The sequence below is a fragment of the Sander vitreus genome, chromosome 5 (genome assembly GCF_031162955.1).
Source record: "Sander vitreus isolate 19-12246 chromosome 5, sanVit1, whole genome shotgun sequence".
NCBI classification, from domain to species: domain Eukaryota; kingdom Metazoa; phylum Chordata; class Actinopteri; order Perciformes; family Percidae; genus Sander; species Sander vitreus.
This window is the reverse complement of record NC_135859.1, coordinates 35,643,826-35,668,905: the sequence shown is the minus strand read 5'-3', so window position 1 is coordinate 35,668,905 and position 25,080 is coordinate 35,643,826. Positions and strand designations below refer to the sequence as shown.

The 25,080-nt window shown below is 45.5% G+C and overlaps 1 protein-coding gene across 3 annotated transcripts in view; it reads left to right on the top strand.

Annotated features, from left to right (window-relative positions):
• Positions 1-25,080, top strand: part of LOC144518755 (tetratricopeptide repeat protein 28-like) — a 323,665-nt gene that overhangs the window by 192,027 nt on the left and 106,558 nt on the right. For all 3 annotated transcript variants that reach the window (XM_078251654.1, XM_078251655.1, XM_078251656.1), the window contains 2 exons: positions 4,308-4,580; positions 7,477-7,607. In XM_078251654.1, the coding sequence (XP_078107780.1) occupies positions 4,308-4,580; positions 7,477-7,607 (404 nt within the window). The remainder of the gene's footprint in view (positions 1-4,307; positions 4,581-7,476; positions 7,608-25,080) is intronic.

Sequence of the window (25,080 nt, the reverse complement as noted above, 5' to 3'; positions counted from 1 at the left end):
TTGTTAAATGTGAATATGTTCTAGTGTCTTCTCTCCTCTGGGACAGTAAACTGAAGATCTTTGAGTTTTGGACAAAACGAGACATTTGAGGACGTCCTCTTGGGCTTTTGAACAGTGATCCCCATTTTTCACCATTTTCTGACATTTTAGAGACCAAACATCGAATCCGTTCATCCAGAAAACAATCGACAGATTCATCAACGACAATGAATATAGTCATTAGTTGCAGATATGTATTTCTGCCATAAGTATACAGTCGTTACAGTAAAGTGTGGCCCGGGTGCAGGAGCACCGTTAAAAAGCCTCTTACAAGACTAAAGGGGAGAAAGATGGAGGAGAAATGACTGTTATGACTTTCTGTTAGCTGCGTGCATATCAATGAGGCAGAGGTTGTAATTCTTGCTTCATATCATGATACCAGCCTCAGTAAACGTGTGTGTGTGTGTGTGTGAGAGAAATAACACGTGAGATGATGTTGTCATAACTACCTGTTTATGAATGCAGCAGCCACGACACCTTTTAAAAAAAAAAAAAAGAAAAGAAAAAGGATTCTCTGTGTGTTTGATTTATGACTCAGCTCTCGGTATCACTCTGAAGGCAATTACAGGCTATGAATGGATATTATATGCACGCAGCGACGCTGTAAGCACGACATTCTGCCAAGTGGTGGAACAGAAGCAACGCTCTTGAAAGAGCATCATCAGTTATGCTTTTGACTGCTTGTGTGGGGAAGCATCTCATATTGTGTGTGTGTTTAGGTGTGTGTCTCTAGGTGAATTAGCATATGTTTGTGTGTGTGTGTGTGTGTGTGTGTGTGTGTTTTCAAGAACTACTATGACTGTTCACTGCCGTGCCTAAATGTTTGTCTCAACAAATGAAAGCCTGTGCCTTCTGCTGAAACGTAGACACACGCTAGAGCTGGCCAACATATCAATATTACATTGATATATCCTGGTGTGAGACTAGATATCGTATAGTATAGTAATATGGTAGGTTTTGTCTTTGAATGGATTTAAAGGTATAGTAAGTGACGTTATTCTAATACACTTTTTGTCAAAGTCAGTGAATATCTCCTCACGGTCACCTAGCTCTCTGTTTTCTGTGTGTGACGTATTTTTTTTGACATTCATTCACATTTGGCATTCTACGGTCAGTTCTTTCTGTATAACGGACCGTTGCTGAGTACAACAGACTCTGGCGGACCTTTTTTAATTAAATAAATAGTTGGGTTTTTTTCCACCTTTTAATGGACAGGACAGCTAGGTGAGAAAGGGGAGAGAGAGAGAGAGAGAGAGGACATGCAGGAAATCATCACAGGCCGGATTCGAACCCTGGACCTCTGCGTCGAGGCATAAACCTCCAAGTGTATGTGCGCCTGCTCTACCCACTGAACCAACCCGGCCGCAAATAATAGTTTTTAAATTACTATTTAGTGCTGTAGCTCATGCAGCTGATCAGCGGATCAAAGGGAGAGAGAGGGAGGAGGAAACATGGATTGCTAATAGAGCTAGTGGCTACAGAGCAAACAGAGCATTAGTTAGCTCCATGGTTAGCTCACTCACCGGGTCTTCAGCCGGAGAGCCGTGCTCATCAGCGGTAAAGTTAACCGTCCCGACCAGTATCCTCCGTATGAGTAGCCGTGTAATAAACCGTGCAGTACGCCGGTCATTATTGTGAATTAGAACCCCTTCAGGCTAATGCATTACCCCTTACTTAATATTTTGTGAGAGCACCAATTGTGTCAACCCTACAATATCGTCGCAATATCAATATCGAGGTCAAGAATATCTGATTTTCTCCACATCGCCCAGCCCAGCCACACGCAGCCAGTGTGCAGAGGCACAGCAACACCATGCAGTCTTCTGTAAAGCACTTTGACCTAATTAGTAGCAATCCTGCTCAAAATATTCCCAGATACAGGGCCGTGAGAATTCAGCATCCCCCAGATACACTCCTATACTGTACGTGCATGCAAATATACACCGACACACACAAATGCGTCAATAGACACACACACACACACACACACACACACACACACACACTACTCCTTTGCCCCCCCTCTTTCCTGTTCGATGTTGGTGTCTGCCAGAGGGCTTTGTAATCTGGAGGGGCTGTGGATCCTGAATCCCGTGCGACCCACCATTGATTTATGTCATTGTGTGCGTTTTTAGCCTCTTCAAAGGTCACCTTGAGTGTCTCCTTTGCTATGCATTCCTCCGCTGCTGCTGCTGCTGTGGAGCGTCAGCTGCATTAGCTTCCCCATCACTCATTAAACTCCATCTCAAAACCCCACTCAGGCCTCTGTACATGTATTCTCCTCTAACAACCGCATGGGCTGACACGGACAGAAGGCAGAAATGTGATTGTGTTTGTGGTTTACAAAGACAGTCGCCCACGATGCTCTAAACTTGTGCCGTTTTTACGCAGTGCTGTTGATAATTGGCATGAGGTTACCCCAAACAGAGTGGAGGGAAAAAATTTCTCATATGTTGCTTTATCGTCATATTGTCACTCAGCCGAGCTACAGGCCGGGGGCGGACCGGAACGACGCTCCGCCACTGTTTTTTTTTTTTTTTTCTCCAAGTGAGGAAATAGAATAGTTTCAGTTTACATAATCCGAATCTGGAGTCTCATTTATAAAACTGTGCGTAGGATCCGTACTAAAAGTGTACGTACGCCCAAAAGCCAAAAATGGCGTACGGCAAAAAAAAACATCAGTTGTATGTACAAGCAATGTTCCCTTTATAAATCACAGATTACCCACAAGTGTGCGGACGTGAATCAGCCTCCTATCCCGCCCTGTACACGCCCATTTTAACCATAAATAGTCGATGCAAAGCACCTCATGAATGCTGATCGGTATGTTAGTGACCCTGGCAGCTGTTCTTTCCTTATGCCAAATCATGGCGACTGGCTGGGAACAAGCAAAATAATTCTCAGATGTTCAGGAATTGCTGCAAATCACCTATATTAATAATACCTTCCAAAACGGCAGGCATTACGGCACTCAGGGACAGCTTCGATATACCAGACCTAGATTTAACGGAACTATATATTATATCCAAACGAGCCTTAGTGGTAAAGTTGAAGATTATATATAATATTTATATAAAACATTTAGCTGTCTGACATTTCCCTCTGGAAACGGCCGGTTTCCCCCAGAGTGGCGAGGACCTGTATTTGGACCGGGATGGCACTGTTCCGGCGCGTTGCCCTCTCTACTGGACCCAGTTCAGTACTGAGACCCAAGAGCTCTGCTTTAGGGAATCTAAGTCGGCATATAAGCCGGTCATCGTCATGGTCCCTGAAGCCTCTTTCTCTCCTGATTCTTCCATTAGCGTAGTCCTGCAGGGCCAGCAGTGCCATCATGCAGCATTACGCACGGGGGTCACCGCAGTATTTATATGTTTACAACAATTTGTGATTGTTAACACCTTGCCAAAATCTCAGCATCAACTAGTGGTATCCTAACGATTGCGCGAGAGCTTAACTGCTGTTTCCAGACGTTGACATTTGATGATATATGCAGAGTATTAAAGACAGATATTTAGTTATGTACAGTGTTCTGCCGTTATCTAATGCTAGGGTATTTGATGCTATCCTGTATTCCATGCAGTCGGGCCGTCTCCTCCTCCTGCGCGCCGTAGCAGACAATGTGACGGTGAGACCGCCGATTAAACATTAATAACACATTTTTATTTAAGATTTGAGTTGGATTTTACAAGGTGTTTATGGAACAAGTATCACTCAGTACAAGCGCAAATAGCACTGCTGGATTTAATCTTCATGGTCACGTGGGTGATATGGAGTGAAAAAATGTGCGTGAGGCATCAATACTTAGTAATCGTTATTCCCACATTTACTTTCTGCAGTCTGACTTCAGTTCACCACCTCGCCATCTGCGTCGCCAACTCCCATTGTCTCCAAAATGTGCGTACGCATGGGTCAGAGTTTGCGTGGAGGACCGCACATCCTCCCGTCAAGTTTGTTTTTTATAAATCGCAACCTTTGCGCGGGAAGTGGCGTGCGCACATTTCCAGCCCCGTTTTGTGCGTACGCCAGGTTAATAAATGAGACCCCTGAATACTTCTTCCACCGCTGCTACTACAGGCAGATAAAACACAGCCACTCCCGGAGAAAAGTACAACCTGAATTGAGACAGCAGTCCCGTTTGTCAGGGTAAACAGTAACTGCAATCACCGTCCGATATTGTTGTCAGTCACCACGTCAGCACAAGGTTATGTTTTGGCATATTCTGGAGCCTGTTTCTAATCTCCGTCTTACTCATGTCTTCCCCTGCACAGAGTCTCTGGAGCCCACCTATCAGCAGCTGCAAAAGATGAAGCTGGACAAAAGTCCCTTTGTGGTGGTGTCTGTGATTGGCCAGGAGCTGCTGACAGCGAGCCACCACACCGCCTCTGTTGTGGTGCTCGAGGCCGCTTTGAAGATCGGCACATGCAGCCTCAAGCTCCGCGGCTCGGTCTTCTCAGCCCTCAGCAGCGCCCACTGGTCCCTGGGCAACACGGAGAAGAGCACTGGCTACATGCAGCAGGACCTGGAGGTCGCCAAGACCTTAGGTAAGAGGCCAGAACCGGGGGAGAATAACAACATAGATTAGCGCTTCAGGGGTCTTCAACGTCCTTTAGGCCAGGGACCCCTTTGCTGAAAGAGAGACCAAATAGGGACCCCCTTCTGCATATACTGTATACAGTTGCGTTGCATATGAAACTGGGCCGAATGGATGAAAATAAATGGTCATTATTTATACATTGTTTTAACGTTATACATACATGTGACGGATACAGTAAGTCCTTAAGCTACACTGTACTGCTATCAAAGTGGCTACCTTACCTATAGTAAGCTTATCTTCAATATGTAAATATATTGTTTTTTTTTCCTGAGTAGGCCAAATTATCTTTGCTACTGATATGTTGGACTAATATTAATGTATCTTTTCAGACTTGTGACGAATGGATGTTGAAGTATTTACTTTGGTGACTACGGGACGAAAGAATCGCTCATAATCTGTGTTGACGTTCACGTCTCCCGTTGGATCCTGCCGCAAGTCTCCTAAAGAGGCGTGGCCGTGGATAAACCCACGGGACACCCAGACAGGAAGTTACTCTGAGCTGGGGCGTCTCACTTCTAAACGGTCTCTGATTATACCTGCTAAACGTCAGCATGTTAGCATGCTAACATTAGCATTTAGCTCAAAGCACCACCGTGCTTAAGTAGAGCATTACAGAGCTGCTGGCACAGCTGCACACTCTGTCTTAGTTCTTGTGTATCTTTAACGAAGCGAAATATATAAAGTATGTCTTTTTTTTGTTTAAAGTCTGCAAGAAATTAGCAGGAATTGACCCGTTTCTTTGCTCCGAAATAGATGGTACTATCTCTAACTGTAGATACGCTGTGTGTGTGTTATAGGTGATAGGGGAGAAGGTTTGAGAGACAGACGGTTAAGAAAAGAAAAGTTAAGATGATAGGAAAAAAAAAAAACTAAAAACGGAGAGTAGCACAGACTGGCTCCACTCTTCTCTCCCCCCCCCCCCACACACACACAGTTTGACACATGACTGGGCAGAGCAGCTGGAGATAAGGAGCTGTGGTTCTCAGGTGGAGCACAGAGACTCGCGCTTCACTCTGGCCCCTGTCTGTGGGGCCTCTCTGTCAGGCAGAAATAATAAGGCTTTCCCCTCTCACCCTTTGGAGCATTGAGATCAGCACTAGCAGCTGTCAGGGAAGCCACTCTACTGTGGAGAACTCAGAACGGCCACTTTTCCCTTTTAAGGCTGCGGCGGCACGTCAGTGGCATGGATGTGGTTCATCACGTCGCTGTTCAACAGTGACGGTGGGATGATGCGAAATAAACACCAGCTGCTCTGTAATCACGTAGGCTGAACTGTAAATATGGGTCCTCTCTGACCTGGATTTTAAAATCAGATCTGAGTGTTCGGATCACATTTGGACAACTTAAGTACAGGTGAAAACACTCTCGGGACGAGAGATCAAATAAACCGTCCCCCAATTCACAATTACAGTATGTAGGATATTACCACAGACATTCCTGCTATTATGTTGCAACTTCTCAATTTGTCATGTGTTAGTCTCGCATTGCTAGAGCTATCTCCACAGCGCTGTGTACACCGGGCAGCGGCTGTGAGACTATTTCATTTCCTATACATTCTTCACAATAATGGTCCGCGGCTATTTTGTTATTCAAATGTTTTCATTATGAAGCGGAAAAAAGCGGAAGGTACTGTCAGAGCACGCCCTCATACTCTGCTTCTGACTGGCTAGTAGTCCTTACCTAGCTACTGTCAGGGCACGCCCTCATACTCTGCTTCTGACTGGCTAGTAGTCCTTACCTAGGTACTGTCAGGGCACGCCCTCATACTCTGCTTCTGACTGGCTAGTAGTCCTTACCTAGGTACTGTCAGGGCACGCCCTCATACTCTGCTTCTGACTGGCTAGTAGTCCTTACCTAGGTGCTGTCAGGGCACGCCCTCATACTCTGCTTCTGACTGGCTAGTAGTCCTCACCTAGGTACTGTCAGGGTACGGTCTCATACTCTGCTTCTGACTGGCTAGTAGTCCTTACCTAGGTACTGTCAGGACACGCCCTCATACTCTGCTTCTGACTGGCTAGTAGTCCTTACCTAGGTACTGTCAGGGCTCACCCTCGTACTCTGCTTCTGACTGGCTAGTAGTCCTTACCTAGGTACTGAGCATGTGTATAATCCCCAGACTGAAAGCCAAGTTCATTCATCTGCTCACCAGAAACAGGATTTTAACCTCAACGTTATTCATGTTATAACGTCGGCCCTGGAGGTGACTCTCCCCTGGTTTTCTGACCACGGTCGGAATCGAAGCAATCAGGAAAGGTTAACACATTGAACATTTTAAATTAAACAGCTTATTAACGTGCGCTTGTTGCCCCGTGTGAGCTGATGACCTCATCTGTTGACATTTCCGCATGCCTTCCTACAGCTGCTTAATGAAAGCTTTCCACACAAACAAACGTACGTGTCATTAGTATGAGAAAAAAAACGAGACTTTGACTGTGTCAGGCTCAGACATAAATATCTTAATGCCTGTTGGGCTCGGGCCGGGTCCGATCAGACCTCTAATGTACAACTCCCAACTAAGATGTTACAGCAGTGAGAGGTCTCACTCTGTAGCTAAAAGAGAGAGCTCAACACACAGGGTGAAAAGAGGAGCTGCAGCAATGAGCAGTACAACAACAATATGGTGTTTTTAGAAAATTAAACCATGTAAACCTATTCTGGTACAACCTCTAAATACAATGATGAACCTGAAAATGAGCAGAATATGAGCACTTGGTGAAACCTGCAGAAGCTCTGTTAGAGCTGTCCACTCAGGACAGATGTTAAACACCAGGTGAGAACAGGCCTTTTGCTTTGTTTGCTCTTTTGGCTTCTCTTCTCATCTTTTTTTTTTTCCCCCTCTTCAGGTGACCAAACAGGGGAATGCCGTGCTCATGGGAATCTGGGCTCGGCATTCTTCTCCAAAGGAAACTACCGCGAAGCGCTGACCAACCACCGCAACCAGCTGGTTCTGGCCATGAAGCTAAAGGACAGAGAGGTAAGAAGCACACGCTTTGAACGCAGTTACAGGCTAAGGCTGGGTTCAAAACAATCGATTGTACGATTTGTGAATGGATTTTTAATTTAATATCCACTCGGAAAATCCAGAATCTATCTTTTGTCTTTATCATCACGTGAAACTAAGGTTGCTGTCCCATCTGCCTTCGTTTGGTCCGTTTAAAATGAACCCTGGAGCGTTTGGTCGGACAGTCTGGTTGGTTTGGGCTGGTGTGGGCAGATAGCTCAGTTGGTAGAGTGGGCGCCCATATATAGAGGTTTACTCCTCGACTCCGACCTGCGGCCCTTTGCTGCATGTCCTTCTCTTCGTAGCAGCCTCTGTGTTTACAGGCTGGTGGTGATGCCCAATGTGCTATAGGTGCCAAAAACAAATCGTGGCAGGGAATCGTGGTATCAGTTCTAAGCTTAAAAAAATCATGATTCATATTTTTCCTCGACTCGTGCAGGCCTAGTAAAGTGTTACCAATTGTAGAATCTCTTGCACATCCGTGCAACATTGATTTTGCACCTGAAATATCCCAAATCAATCAGGAAAGCGGTGACGATTCCCTGCCCTAGTTCCAGCTGTCTTTAAGTTGATGGAGTGGGTGAACTGTCTTTGCAGAGGACAATGAATCGAGGTTAAAAAGTTCTTCTTTTTTATCCCCCCCCCCCGAGTCTCTTATCATGTCGTAGGTGTGGGATTGTGCTGTGGCCAGCATTCCTCTGTTCTGGGGGTTTGGAGGGTATCTCAAGGAGGAGTGTGAAGGACGCAGAGATGCCGCTGCTCTTTGTCTATTTTAAAAAACACAGGTGTCAAGTTGGTGCGGAGAACAGATGATGGTAATGGGGGGGGGGGGGCAGTTGAAGGAAAGGCCAACAGGATAGCCTCAGCAGCTGGTTCACCTTATTACCAATGCAAACCCTTTATGCAGATATTACACAGATGTTTATCTGGTCCATGTAGCAGTAAGTCCGGGGCTTTGAAACATACGCCTGTTTGGGAATGTAATTTACACAGATTAAGTTGTTTGAATATGGGGCAGAGAGGGAAAAGAAGAGTGGGAGGGAAAGATGGAAATGAAGGAGAGGGAGAGAAATAAGGCTACGTTCATACTGCAGGCTTTAATGCTCAATTCCGATTCATTGCCAGCTCCGATTTTATTTTTTGACCGACTGTTCACATATATTTCTTTTAAATGTGGCCCGCATCGGACTCAAGTATTTGTTGTTTATTCGTAGCCTTTTTTTAACATCCAGGCCAGAGGACTACAGATGAAAGGGCTGCCCGCCCGCTGGTCAAACTGTGCAGCCTCTACTCAACCCGTACGGCGGGCCGATAGTCTATTACATTTCCCGGTAGATGGTTTGGTCCCACTCCGCCGCTGCTCCTTAGGTATTGATATTGGGTATTGAATGACGAGGCATTTTTTTGAAACTCGATGCTTCAGAGGCAATTCGTTCGGTGCCTAAAAAGTAGCAAATTCGGTACCCAGCCCTAGTGACGGATTTGTGCTACATATGAAGGTGAGAAAAGAGACAGAAGAGGACAGAAGAAACTGAAGGAGAGGGAGGGAAACTTATCCACTTTTCTTTACTGTCTGGGGCCCTCTCTCTCTCGCTGTCTCCTCACTCTGTCTCCTGCATCTCTCTTTCTCTGCCTGACCTCTGTAGTCATTGTTGGGGACAGGTGCTTGTTCCAACACAATTCCCGTCCAACACGAGGAGAAGAATGGCCTCCGCTTCCCCTTCACTCCTTATCCTCCCCAGCAGGCCTGCTTGTTTGTGTTTCCCTGATATCAGCAGACATTTAAACAGTCCAGTCAAAGGCAGCACAATGCACCAGGATGAAACCCAACGGCTGAAGAATGAGGCCAGAGGTCCCCTCCCCATCTCTCCCTCCCACAGTTTTAAGGATATGTGCAGAGCAGACGTATGATTATGTGTTTACAGACACTGGTGCCAAAAAACCTCTGTCATGTAATGTTAGAGAGAGAGAGAGAGAGAGAGAGAGATGGGTGAGAGACATGGAGGCCACATGCAAAGTCCTTAGTGTCTGCTGTGAGGGTTTGACTGCTCTGCACATGGTTGGCTGTGGCTGTAACTGGCCGGCCAAATGTCTGATTAAATGTATATTTTTTTTAATGTATTTATTAGTAGGATAACCCCTTGAGATGAATCATCTCATTTCGAGGGGGTCCTTAAAACAATAAATACAAAATACGGATGTTTGGTTACTTGAAGGTATCACACCATGCTTACACGCAAAAGGCAATTGGCCCACTCATGAGTGCCAGAGTGTCCTGGGGCCCAGTGGAGGTCTTTGAACACCACTGATTGGCTTAGTTAGCCTGACAAGCCAGACCCACATCAAGATGTTGGGTCTGGGGCTCAATCCGAGGGGCGGGATAAACGGTTGTCTTTCAAATTCCCTCTGCACGCAATAGGACAGCTCTACAACCAACCAGAGCAACGAAGAAAGTGACGTCTTCCTTTTGTAAGAATGACTTCAGGGCCGTTCTTTGTTCTTTTCTCAAAGAAAAGCTGAACTCCAAGTCTTCCAGAGTCGCGGCCAAAGACCGCTGTTCTCCAGCAGCAGCCGTCTGCTTTGTTTTCAAGTAGCAGGGAATTCACGCGGAACCGTCACAACTCTGCTGTCATTATGTTAGGCCCCGCCCACCGACTCTATACACGATGTGATTGGCCTGACTAGAGTTTGGTTTCTCCAGCTCGCAAGCCAACGGAGAGTTGCTAGACGACCCTGGCTGCAAATTACATCTTGCTGCCGCTAGGGTGGTCTAGATTTCCAGGCTAGGGCTTAGTCTCAGGTCGTTTAATTGCATCCACTGTCCTTCACTTGCTTCCCTTCCTCGCGTCGTGTTCCGTCCCACCGAGGAAGCATGTGGGAGACATGAGGAAATCATGCGAGGAGAGAGGAAACGAGGAGATGTGTCTTTAGAGGGATGAGACGTCCTTTTCCTCTGAAGCGTCTCGTGAATTCATCAGCTGTGTGGGCGGAGTTAGCAACGGCTTTCAGCTGCACGGCTTCCAGGAAGGCTGCTCTCTGTGTCCTCGCTCCTAGCTCCTCAGAGATCCCTCCTCCATCCTCGATCCTAGCTCCTCGGGGCAGGAATAAGAGCTTTGAGACGGCCTTCACGAAGGAGGGCCAGAACAACTTCCGGTTCAAGCGAGAAGATATCCAATAAGAGACTTGGGAAGCGGCCATAGTTGCATCATAAACTGTCCTGATTGGCCGTGCACGGCCCACCCTACAGCCCCCCTCACCCCTGGCTCCTCCGAAGGCCCCCTGGTCAGAGTCATGTGTGTGTCACACCACCTGGCTCCCTCAGAACACACTGGAGCCCGGCGCAGAGCTCATTACGGCTGGCCTGATGTTTTTGTTTCTGATGCGGAGGCTTTATCTGAAGCTGAGGTCACTTCCTAGAGGCCGGGGACAGGATGTTGATTCAGACGGGATTTCTAGTGAGCGGTCTACAAACGACTAGAGAGCGAGAGAGAGACAACTTAGAAAACACTTAAACTATAACATTATTTAATCTAACTGTGATGGACTATAGTGACACAGTGATTTTCTTTTAGCTGCCACATTGTCAGCAGCTAACGGGGATCCGAATGAAGGAAGAAATCATGCGAGGAGAGAGGAAACGAGGAGATGTGTCTTTGGAGGGATGAGACGTCCTTTTCCTCTGAAGCGTCTCGTGAATTCGTCAGCTGTGTGGGCGGAGTTAGCGACGGCTTTCAGCTGCACGGCTTCCAGGAAGGCTGCTCTCTGTGTCCTCGCTCCTAGCTCCTCAGAGAGAGAACTCATGTGATATCTCATCGATTATACCGGGAGTTGTCCTGGCCTTTCTTCTTGAAGGCCGTCTGCTTCCTCGGTGGGACGGACTAGACGCGAGGGAAGCGAAGTGAAGGAAACGTGAATGCAATTTAGGAACCTGGGACGGGCCCGTAGAAGTACTAGCATTGATTCCAGCCTTCTGTGATGAAGGAATATGTGTCATATGTGTTTAATTGAGAGCGCATTGCAGTTACCGAGACTTTCCTGCAGACTTTAGTGAAATCATATATACATGGTGACATGTTTGACGTGATAAAAGGACCTGGTGGACCATGTGGCTTTGATATGACATGGGATGTGGCTTTTTGGATTCTGCTGAGCTTCAGGATTTGATCATGTGGGTAAAAAGCTTGGAAGATGATAACAGACACATGAATAAATGAAGTCCTGTGAACTTGTTACAGTGTGTGTGTGTGTGTGTGTGTGTGTGTGTGTGTTTTGAAGGAAAACTTGGTTAATTGCAAAGCTTGTTTTTGTTGTTTTGGCGATCATTTCTATCTGTTATTTGTGGATATCACTGGCAAGGTGGTCTCGCATTGTCAGCTCTATCTCTACAGCGCTGCGGAGTAAGGTCTGGCTACACCACAGATGCATTCTGGGATAGGAGAAAAAAAATGCTCTTTGTTGTTTGCATATCTTTAAACCAATCACAGTCGTCTTGGGCGGCGCTAAGCTCCGGACGCAGCGACGGTGGCTCTGCTAAATAGTCTCAGGAAGGGACTTGTTCTGGTGGAACATTTGAACCCCGCAAAAGGAAACGCCACATACAATATTAAATGAAGTTAACTGTTGACACAACACAGTAACGTGAGATATTTAAATGAGCTGATACATGGTTAAACCTCATTATCTCTTACCAGTGTATCTCCGTGTGTACTTCGTCCACAACAATCCCACCAATCAGTCCCAAAACCTCCCAGTTAGAGAGGAAACGACCTAAACATATTCTTATAAATTTTTACAATCATTCCCTGAAGGAACCGAGCAGGTCTGACTCGTTGCACCGTCCACATTTTCTTCAAAACTTGACATTTTCAGCGTGTAGCTCGGATTTTTGGGAGTTTGTTGTTGTTGATCCAGGAAATGGACTGTCGTTGATCCAGACTACTGGCACGGTGAACTGTCAGTTGTAAACATCCATCATTACTAACTGTTCTGATGCACTCAGTTCAGTTTTACCTCCAAATGAAATGGTTTAGATCAGTGTTTCTCAAATGGGTGTCCCCCTAGGGGTACTTTGGAGGACTGCAGGGGGTACGTGTCCCCCTAGGGGTACTCTGGAGGACTGCAGGGGGTACGTGTCCCCCTAGGGGTACTCTGGAGGACTGCAGGGGGTACGTGTCCCTCTAGGGGTACTTTGGAGGACTGCAAGGGGTACGTGTCCCCCTAGGGGTACTCTGGAAGACTGCAGGGGGTACGTGTCCCCCTAGGGGTACTCTGGAGGACTGCAGGGGGTACGTGTCCCCCTAGGGGTACTCTGGAAGACTGCAGGGGGTACGTGTCCCCCTAGGGGTACTCTGGAGGACTGCAGTGAGTACGAGACCTTTTTTGCAAACTGTTTTTCAGTTACTTGGCTGAAGTTACTTCTACTGTCTTTTTTTTCCGTAATGTGTCACTTTTTTCAAAGTTTTTGTCTCTGTTTTAGAAGTTTGTCTCCTTTTTTTGGAGGTTTTGTCGTTTGTTTTGACCTAGTCACTTTTTTTTCGATGTTTGTCGCTTTTTGAAATTGTTTGTCTTTTTTTTTTTTCAAAGTTTTTATTACTATTTTCGATCTATTCTTGTTTCAAGCTTTTGTCTCTTTTTTTTTTCATCATTTCAATGTTTTCCAGGTCCAAGGCTGTAAAGCTATCGCTGTATTCTTCCTCTTTATAGAGACTTTTGGGGGTACACGGCTTTAAAAAAAAACTGTTCAAAGGGGGAACATTATTGAAAAAAGCTCGAGAACCAGTGGTTTAGATAACGGGACTAAGCTGTTGGCGTGTTTACAACCTGTCTGATCATGTGACACAACCTGTCTGATCATGTGACACAACCTGTCTGATCATGTGACCACCTGTGTTTCTCACCACGGTGCACCCTGTTGTAGCATTGTTTCCAGATCTCAGCAATTACATCGGTGAGTGCAATGTTATCATAACTAAAAGAAATGATAGCTAGAACTCTGTGTAATAAATAATCATCATATAATGCAGTGGTTCCCAAATATTTTCTTTGTATATAAGAAACATGTTCAGGGGAGAAAGTGATCGGTGTGTGTGTGTGTGTATATATATATATATATATAGCATATGTAAATATTAGTTGAAATTGACCTATTTCCATTTATATATTTGACAACAATTTTGCAACGTGACACAGCTCTATTTACTCTTTATGTTATTAAATCTTTACTAAAGCTGTTGCACATTTTGTTTTTACGTCACACTTCATTTTGCAATATAAACGTCCGTTTCCCATGTTATTAAAGCCCCTTTGGATTGAATTGAGATCAGCTGTTTCTCCGTGATGGAGGGAGAGAGAGAGAGACAGAGAGAGAGGGAGACGGAGAGAGGGAGAGAGAGAGACAGACAGAGGGAGAGAGGGAGGGGGAGAGGGGGTGGGAGAGAGAGAGAGAGAGAGAGAGAGAGAGAGACAGAGAGAGGGAGAGAGAGAGAGAGACAGAGAGAGGGATTGGGAGAAAGAGACACAGAGCGATAGAGAGAGAGGGAGGGAGAGAGACACAGAGAGAGGGAGGGAGAGAGACACAGAGAGAGTGAGGGAGAGAGACACAGAGAGAGGGAGGGAGAGAGACACAGAGAGAGGGAGGGAGAGAGACACAGAGAGAGTGAGGGAGAGAGACACAGAGAGAGGGAGGGAGAGAGACACAGAGAGAGGGAGGGAGAGAGACACGGAGAGAGGGAGGGAGAGAGACACGGAGAGAGGGAGAGGGAGGGGGAGAGAGAGACAGAGGGAGGGGGAGAGAGACACAGAGAGAGGGAGGGAGAGCGAGAGAGAGAGAGAGACAAAGAGAAAGATAGGGAGAGAGAGAGAGAGAGGGAGACAGAGAGAGCCACAGAGAGAGGGAGGGAGAGCGAGATAGACAGAGAGAAAGATAGGGAGAGAGAGGGGGATGGAGGGAGAGAAAGCTCCTGTTATAACTCTGGGGCCCCCTAGTCTGGGAACCACTTATTTAAGGAATTTTCCCGTAATCCCTCAATGGTGGCAATACAATATGCTGTTTGTAACTAGTAGGTATCTAAAGTATCGAGAATTGGAAAAATGCCTCATCATTCAATACCCAATTTCAATACCTAAGGAGTAAAGCTCATCAGCGTCACTGAGCCAATCAGCACGCAGCATGCTTCTACCAGGATCTAATAATGTCTGTGATTGGCTGTCTTAACGTTACACGTCGTAGAGACACGCAGGGAAAACGCTACGCTACACAGAGACACGTAGTAGGAGCTGAAAAAGAAATAAAAATGTGCCGTGATGTTGTCATTTCAAGTCACAGTATAGTATTATACTGATAGCAGCACTAATGTATGTAGTAGTAGTGTATCTCAGAGCTCCGATTTACTACAACAGGGAGAAGAGAGAGAGAGAAACCAGAGATTTCCAGATGAGTTTTGTCTATAAATCACGAGGTAACGCAATACCTGGATCATTAAAGGAGCCATGCATGGGATCTCTTTTCATCTTCAAACTACCAGGGAAGAACATCTCTGTTGTGGCTCTTTACGGCACAAAAAAAAAAAATACAAAGAGGCAGTTCTAGTGTTGGCCAGTTGCCTGTAGCTGACCAGCAGACTTCTTGCATCCCTCCTTTGTCTTCTGTTGGAATTCAGCATACAGTACAAGATCCTGTTGATTACCTCCAGAGCATTACATGACCTCCCCCCCGCTACATTTCTGAGCTCCTCGTTCCTTACTCAACAACACTCCCACTCAGATCCTTAGACCTTGGTCTTTTATCCATTCCTCGCTCCAACTACGAGACCAAAGGTGGCCTTTGTCATTTTAGCTCCAACTCTTACAAATCTTCTCCCTCATTCTGTCAGGTCCGCGGGATCTTCGGACTGTTTTAAGCGCCTTTTAAAAAACAACTTGTATAGACTAGCCTTCTTGTAAAGAGCTACACCCCCTTAATGCAATATTTAATTCATGTTTATTCTTTTTTATTTATTCATATGTATTGCGCATGTGTGTATATAAATACATTTTTACTTACTTACTTACTTAGGCTACATACCTACTTACTTACTTACTTACATACTTACAGACTTACTTACTTAGGCTGTATACCTACTTACTTACATACTTACATACTTACTTACTTAGGCTGTATACCTACAGACTTACTTACATACTTACATACATACTTACTTACAGACTTACTTACATACTTTACTTACTTACATGCTTGCTTGCTTGCTTAGCTCGCTCATCTTCTGACAACCAGTGAAGAAAGTCTCTGTTGTGGCTCTTTAGGGCACGACGCAGCAAAAAAAAAATCAAAATAAAAGGCGATTCTAGTGTTGGCCAGTTGCCTGAAGCTGACCAGCAGACTTTGTGTCACTAATAAATCTGCCTGAAACTGACCGGGATAATCATCCGTAAAGACGCAGAGCTAAAAAAGAAGGAAAAAAAGGAAAACAGAAAGAAGGCCGAGCTGGGGAAGAGTGATTGCTCTGTCATCCCCGACTGGGACTGGGAGCTGCGGTCCAAACCAGTGAGGTCATAGGCTAGCCTGATGTTAGTGTTTTTCTTTAGCTTGCTGCCTTTTGGAAATATCCTTAGCAGATTTTCAGCTGTCATATATACTGCAGATAGAACATAAACACACTCCCATGGTCTTTCTATAGCTGCGTGTGTCTTTGGACTTTTGTTTTTCTCCCAGTTTCCACACTTGGCTTTGGATATGTTCTAGTTTGACTCCTCTGTGACAGTAAACTGAATATCTCTTGAGACATCGAGAACGCGTCAAAACAATTGAAAAAAAAAGCATGCAAGGACCTAAAAATATCCCAAACAAGCATCACAAAAGTCAGACAACGGTCAAAAATATCAGAACGTTGAAGAGTGACAAAAACACATTGAAAAAAAGTGAAGGAAAAAACATCCAAAAAGTCGATTAATCGGTTTGAGTCAAACTTCTCTGATGTCGGCTTGTTAAATGTGAATATTTTCACTCCTCTGTGACAGTAAACTCAATATATTTTGTCCCAGTTTCCACACCTGGCTTCATCCAAGGTCTGCCATTAACCATCCTTAACAAAAGGCCTTCTCTGTCATTGTGAAACAAAGCTTTTAAACTGGGTCCCATTTCCCGTTCTGCTCTGTTTGCCTGTGACGTTCTCCATCTTAAATAGTAGGTTTAAGTAGAAGGAGGTAACCCCTAATTTTGGGGTGTGAGTATTCAGGAGAAACTGAGGCGGGCTGGCAGCGGCACACTCTGTAATTATGTCTCGTGTGATGTTTAAAAGAGACTCCGCTGCTGACTCCCCCAACCCCAAGTTGAAATGGAAATCACGATCGGGGGAGAAAAGGATACAAACACAGGTTTTTTGTTTTTCTTCCACAGGCTCCACAGTTCTTCTCCGTCTCCTCTCCTACCGCCGTTCTTTTCTTTAACTCGGGCTTTGTTTATCTATGCTCGCTCTCGCTCTCGCTCCATCTGCCCAAAGGAATTTACTCAAACGTTCACTCTGCGAGTGACACGGACTATTTCATCATGGGTGTTTAGTTGATCTAGTTTGGGGCTGTGTGGATCCTGCTGGGCCGAGGCTGTAGGATTGGGACACACACACACATACACACAGACACACACACACACACACACACACACGCACACACGCACATATACACACACACGCACACGCACACACACACACACACGCACAGAGACAAACACACACTAACACACACACACACACACAGACAAACACACAGACAAGCGCACACACACACTAACACACACACACACACACAGAGACAAGCACACACAGATAACCACACACACACACACACACACACACAGAGACAAGCACACACAGACAAGCACACACAGACACACACACTAACACATACACACACACACACAGACAAGCACACACACACACACACACACACAGAGACAAGCACACACAGATAACCACACACACACACACACACACACAGAGAGACAAGCACAGACAGACAAGCACACACAGACACACACACACACACACACACACACACACACACACACACACACAGAGACAAGCACACACAGACAAGCACACACTAACACACACACACTAACACACACACATACACACACACACACACACACACACACACACACACACAGACAAGCACACACTAACACACACACACACACACACACACACACACACACACACACACATTATAACTGGGGGGTCTGGGGGTCCACTTCATTTCCTGCATTCTGGTGAATTGTTATGCAACAACTTTTGGTGCAAATGTCTTAATTTATGTAAAGGACAGAATTACTCATAATTTTTAGTATTGTTCAAAACGTTGTGCATATTCAAAACACCACACGGGTTTTGGGAGTTTTTTTGTAAAAGCCAGAAGCTCCAAAATGAAAAGCTACATAAATCACATCTTTATTTTTCACGGCCCCCCCTGTTTCTTTAACCCCCACAGGTTGCTAACTGGACCCAGTTCTTGTTTTTCCGTACGTGTTTTGAGCCCCCTGAACGGTTATTTAACCTCTTTTGGGGAGTGGGTTGTCTTTCACATTTTTTAGAGCGGGGACAAATCGACCTCTTCTAAATATTGGGGGAGACACACCCCCCCCCCCCCCCACTCCCCTTTGAGTTGTGGACAAAACAAGACCTCGAAAATGCGACAAAACCCTTGGAAACAAAGTGACAAAATAGTCAAAGCATCACAGAAGTCAGAAGTCGGTCAAAAATATGCAGAAAAGCATAAAAAAAAAACTCCAAAACAGTGGATGAATTGGTTTGAGTACTTGTTTTATATATGAAAAAGTCTAACTTCTCTGATCCCAGCTTGTTAAATGGGGGTTATCTTTCATATTTTTGGAGCGGGGACAAATCTCTTCTAAATATTGAGGTCTACACTCATGTGCGGGACCCTCGCTGGTATAATGAGGCGTGGGGCTGAGAGATGAGGGCTGAGGACGGGGGCTGAGCGTGGGTGTTCCTCTTGTCAGGGTCAGTGTTTGTCAGCACTCTGGCAGAGGACGGGATCATTAAGGAGTCATTAGGGTGTGGACGTGTGCCTCCACCGCCTTTCTCGGGGGGCCACGCTAATAGAGGATGGCAGAGGGGGGGAACTTGGCACCCCTGTCTCCTTTCTTTAGCCTCCGCTGATTTAAGGAGGAGGATTTCGGGGATGATTCAGCCGAAATGCTGGCTGGGGGGCAGGAGGAGAACGGTGTCCGACCAAATTAGCTGCGAATGAATCGATAAATCGGTTTGAGTCATTATTTTTATGAAAACAAAAGTTGACATGTGATGTCAGCGTGTTAAATGTGACTATCTTCTAGTCTCTTCTCTCCTCTGGGACAGGAAACTGAACATCTTTGAGTTGGGGACAAAACAAGACATTGAAAAAACGGCGAAAAAAAGCAACATAAATGTCTAAAAAAGAGCCAAAAAATATGGAAAGAGAAGGTGATTGGCTGCAATCTGCCGCCGCCCCAGGACCTTTACACCACCAGGACTCTGAAGCGTGCTGGAAAGATTATTGCCGACCCCTCCCACCCCGGACACAAGCTCTTTGAGTCCCTCCCCTCTGGCAGGAGGCTGAGGTCCATCAGGACCAGAACCTCACGTCACATGAACAGCTTTTTCCCCTCCGCCACTAGTCTTATCAACAAGGCCCGGAAACCACCCTGACACTCCACTCTCCCCCCCCCTGGCTCTTCATGCCACTGTTCTCTCTCTGCTGTAATGCTCTTTATTTATTTTATTTTTTTATTTCTATCTTTATTTTTAATTTAATATACTTGTATTGTTTATACCTATACTTATATTGTTTATATCGTAGCGTTCTTCCTGCGTGTCTCTACGACGTGTAACGTTAGACAGCCAATCACAGACATTATTAGATCTTGGTAGAAGCATGCTGCGTGCTGATTGGCTCAGTGATGCTGATGAGATTTACTCGTTAGGTATTGAAATTGGGCATTGAGCGACGAGCCATCTTTAGATACTCGATACTTTAGAGGCAATTATGGAATTGGATCACCGGCCCTATCTGTGAGTGCACTCAGCTGTTGAGGTGACTTTTCTAGTAAAAGCACTATGAGACGTGTACAGAAGTACCTGCTCCTTCCCCTGCCGGTGTGACAGGCTACGGCGTGGCTCCGAGCCGGCACTAACAGCATGTCCAGCCTGCTGTGCCGTAATGACACACGGCCCACTGGTTCAGAACTGCTCTACAGCAGCTCCCTTAGCCATGAATCATGGGAGATGGACGGCAGGCATCAGCCAATGGGCCGTGACCAGAACACTCTGTGTGTGTGTGTGTGTGTGTGTTCCTATACTTTGAATGTGTCATGGCCAGTCCATGTGCGTGTTTGTCTCGGAACTGTTTGTATTTGCAAAGAAAGAATGTGTGATAGTAAAATGTGAGATGGTGCCTTCATTGGTATTTTTTTTGCTTATTGTGATGTCATTTCTTGGAGTATCTTCAAATCCTTCACATCCCTCAGTGTAATCAGTACAGCCTCAGCTACATGGTTATGTAAGCCAATAAACCATAATAATCAATAAAAGTATTGAAATTGTGTCATAATTAAAAAAAGAAAAGAAATCGGACATCACATTTTACTTAATTAATGCTATGGTTTTTATTTTGGATTGATTCAAACACGATCGTGTACGGGGAAATACTCCGTCACCGCCGCTAGTTATCAGCCCGTTTTGGACCGAATGTCACGTAACGTGATCGCGTCAACACGAGCGTACAACGTTACGACACGAAAGAGAGAAGTCTCGAGAGAGGAGTCAGACATAGGACATAGGAGCTGCCAAATATCTATTCTGAAGCTGTAGGGGGAGCTCTATAGAGAAACCTGCCAGCAAAAAGTCAGAAAACAGCGAAGAAATGGCCAAAACTGCGTAGCGCCCTTTTAAACTGCCTTTTGAGATGAAAGGATCTAGATTTAAATTGCTGCCGCAGCACATGTTCATCAGTCATTCTCAGCAGATATGCTTGTACGTGTGCATGTGAGTGAGAGAGAGCACATGTGAACATGTGGTAAGGTGTAACGTTGACCCCTGCTATGCTGTGTGCTTGCAGCGTAATGGAGTACGTATCGACTCTCTATGTCCTGCAACGCACCGTTGACCCAGAACATGCAGCTCTGCGTGTGCACATGCATCAAAATCCAAAAACATGCAATTCCTTTGTGTGTGTGTGTGTGTATGCACATGTATGCAGACGTGTGTCTGCACGCTGTGCATTTGCTGCATTGGAGGTGACGCAGCGTTGTGTCTCCCCCAGTGGAGCATTTGGAAGGCTGTCAGAGAGATGAATGACTGCCGGTATATTGACTACTGCTCTCTGCTCCCTCCCTCCCTCCCTTCCTCCCTCCTTCCTCAGTGCCCCATGCTCCATTTCTCCCCTCCCCCCCACCGCCATCCCACATCACCTCCGCTTCCTTTCTTTACTTCTCTACCATCTCACCGCTTCCCCACACCTCTTCATCGGATTTTTCTCCTCCCTATCCCTGTTTGTCTTATTCTTTCTCCATTTTACAGAACCACCAGTCTCTCATTTCCAGCTCAATCTCCACAGCGCTGTGGAGTAAAGGTCTGGCTACAGCACAGATGCATTCTGGGATAGGACGAAAGAAACGCTCTGGGTTGTTTGCATTTCTTCAGTCGTCTTGGGCGGCGCTGAGCTCCGGACGCAGCGACGGTGGCTCTGCTAAATAGTCTCAGGAGGAACTTATTTTGGTGGAACATTTGCATCCTGCAAAAGGAAACGCCACATACAATATTAAATGAAGTTAACTGTTGACACAATACAGTAACGTGAGATATTTAAATCAGCTGATACATGGTTAAACCTCATTATCTCTTACCAGTGTATCTCCGTGTGTACTTCGTCCACAACAATCCCACCAATCAGTCCCAAAACCTCCCAGTTAGAGAGGAAACGACCTAAACATATTCTTTGTAGATCTTTACAATCATTCCCTGAAAGAACCGAGCAGGTCTGCCTTGTTGCAGCGTCCACATTTTCTTCAAAACTTGACATTTTCAGCGTGTAGCCTGAAGATTGCTGTTGTTTCCCATGGCGAAGGGATTTTGAGAACGGCGACACACAGAGAGCGAAAGGTGAGGGCTTTATCCTGGAAATGTATGCCCGTTGATCCAGACTGCAGTACCTCAGACCATGTCATCATATTGTGTGGCCTTTAAAAAGAGCAGACACAATCCACTGTTAAAAGATTCTTTGCTATCGACGGTTTTGATTATTTTATTTTTTTATTGGCTCTACAAAGCTGAATGCTGTATGGACTCCTACATTTACTGATCAACACGTCGATACACGAGCATCCCGAGCCCTGCAGATAACGCTACTTTAACAAGACCTTAATCTAAAGTCTGCAGTGGTCGCGGGCGGATTGACCTGCTCACAGTTGGGGAGTTGAGTAATTTGTCTTGAATATTACACCTTGTCTATCTTTTTGCTCCCTCGCCGCTCCAATCAAGGGCGATGCAGAGGGACAGATTAGATAACAAATAAACAGTGACACGGTCACAGGAGACTCCTTTGCTTCCTGATAGGCTGCCGCGGTGCACTGTATGATTATAGATGACAACCGACAGACGCGTAGAGAGTGTTCATCAGGCGCCACAGGACCCCGAGTACGCCGCAGAGATTTCAATCATTAGGAAAATCCAAAGTCCGATCATTAATCTTGGCAGAGGGGTTTGATGTCACGCGACGAGAGGGATGAAGAGGGAATGTGCCGACTCATCTTCCCTAGATAATGGCTTACGACTAGGGTTGGGTACCGCTTGGATTCCGATTCCTAAACCGATTCTCGAAAAATGACATCAAAGAAAGGCTCTTTTATGGAGTTTTTTTTTTTTAATTGAAAAAGATTTCAATGTAACAATATATTAACGTTTTAAAGTACTTAAATATATAACAAGTCAACCTAAGTCACCTAACACATAACTACAATAACTTAACAAATAACAGTTGCTCTATTAACAACAAAATAAATGTTGAGGTATGGTAACTAAACCAGCTTCAAACTTTAGCAGTTCTTTTGCAGATGAATGACCACATTAGCCTTCTCTGGCGAGATACGACACCTCTCCTGACTTATGGCGTGTTCTGCACAGGAGAAACTCTCTCAGATGGAGTCCAAGAGGCCTGGACACACAGGGAGGAGTTTGAAAGGGCAAGGTCATTAAACGGCTAGTAGGCTTAGTAAGTTCAGAAAAACGACATCACTTTACTGTAATGCAGCCTTTTAAAAGGAAAAGACAACACGTGTCATATCACGATATTACCATCAGAGATGGCCCGATACCATTTTTTGCTTACCGATTCCGATACCTGAACTTGCGTATCGGCCGTTACCGAGATCTGATCCGATACCAGTGTGTCATATATTTGATTATGTTTTAACAGCTGTATACTACTATCCCTGTATGGATGTTATAGTTATTACTATCTTTGTTGTTGCTCAGGTTAAACTTTTTGTGAAACATGAACAAACCATGAACGCCGTAGAACGTTCTTTTATTATCCAGTTTGACAGGGAGTCATAACGGAAAAAGAACATAAACTACTTAGATAAGTAGATTTTCTTCGGGGCTAAATTACGTGGTATCGGATCGGTGCATAAACTCCAGTACTTTCCGATTCCGATACCAGCTTTTTAGGACGTATCGGAGGCGTTTCCGATACTGGTATTGTATTGGAACATCTCTAATTACGATATTTTAAATTGAAGACGATATCTAGGCTCATACATCGATGTCGATATAATATTGTTATATTGCCCAGCCCTATGGCAACCTAGGTGTTATTCACCGGTGACTTAAGACGCGTCAGAGTCCAGACCCGGGGTCTGCTAAACCTAGCTCTCCCACCCTCCCTCCCTCCTCCGTTCCGATGTGCGTCCAGCGCGGCCCTCATCCAGAGGGCCATTTAAAGCTCTGCCACTGCATCCCTTTCTCCAGCCCAATCGATAGCGGAGCTGTCAGCAAGACGAATGGAAGCTTTAGGAAGTCCATTTTAATGAAGGCGAAGGAGCGAGGGAAAGAGAGAGGTACTTGGAAGAAGAGGGAGGGTGGAGTGGTGGGAGGAGAAAAGGGAGAGCCACCGAAGGTAGTTATGAAGGGAAGGAAAGAAAAGGCCGAGAGTAAAAAGGAATGTGTGTATGTGTTTATTGAACGTGTGTGCAGAATTACGTGTGTAATAGTGTCTCCGGTGCCGAGGGGCCGGGGTTGATTTAGCTACACTGAGACCTATTTCCAGCTCTGTGGTGTGAAATGGCTCCTTAGCTACAGTAACTCGTAACGCACAGGCCAACACAGAAACCTATATTAGTGGACCGAGGGGGATTTCATCTGGCCGGCACACCGACACCACATCAAGTCCTCTGGCTCATGAATCTTGCCAGCAGCTCTGGGGTGAAAAGATATTGTTGTGACAAGAAAGAGCTGCACATCCAAGGCAACTCCCCGCACAACTGCCCTCTCAGCGCACATGCTGGCTCGGCTCGCGGCGCAATATTTGTGTATATTTGCATTTAGAAACATGAGATGTCCTCTGGAGCAGATGTTGAACTTTGACAGAGAGGGGGGTATAACTTTAGAAGGGGATTACATTTGAAACAGCAGATATGCTCAGACCCATCTCACATATCACGATATGAGGAATACATGATAACCAGGGCTTTAAATTAACTTTTTTGATCACCAGCCAATAGATTTTGAAAGCTACCAGCCAACCAGATTTTCCACTAGCCAAATCTTTACCAATTACTAGGGATGCACCGAATCCCGAGTTTTGGGATTCAACCGAATACCGAATCCTCCTCCCACCCTCGGTCCATTAACACAGTAAACACATTAATGAAGTAAACAACATCCACAGCCTCTAAAATAGTTAAATGTAACAACTTAATGTTGAGTTCACACGCTCTTTTCACATCGTAGGAAAGTCGCCGTCGCCAGATGAGTGTAGTTTTGTTTGGATAATTTCCGCTAACCAGTGCATGATGAAGGCATGTTGGTTGGGTGAAATCAGAAAGCTAACGTTAGCTAACAAGCAGCAGCCGGCCGTTCGGTCGCTCCGCTCCCACTGTAGGGAGACTCATTGGCTGAGAGAACAGCTGACAGCCCGGGAGAGGGACAGTCTATAGAGTAGGACGTAAATTGTAGGAATATCGTTTGTTTTATTTGAAATTGTCTGTTTAGTTATCTTATTGTATTGTGCACTTGTTTATGGTAACGAATGGGGGCAGGCCTTGACGAGGCTTCTTCCTATCCTTGTTCAAAGGGGTCTAGAGTGTTATGTTGAATTGTTTGTTCATTTTTTTCTTTTTGTTATTCTTTTATGCATTTTCTTTTAAATTGGTCGAAATAAAGATGAACCTGGGATT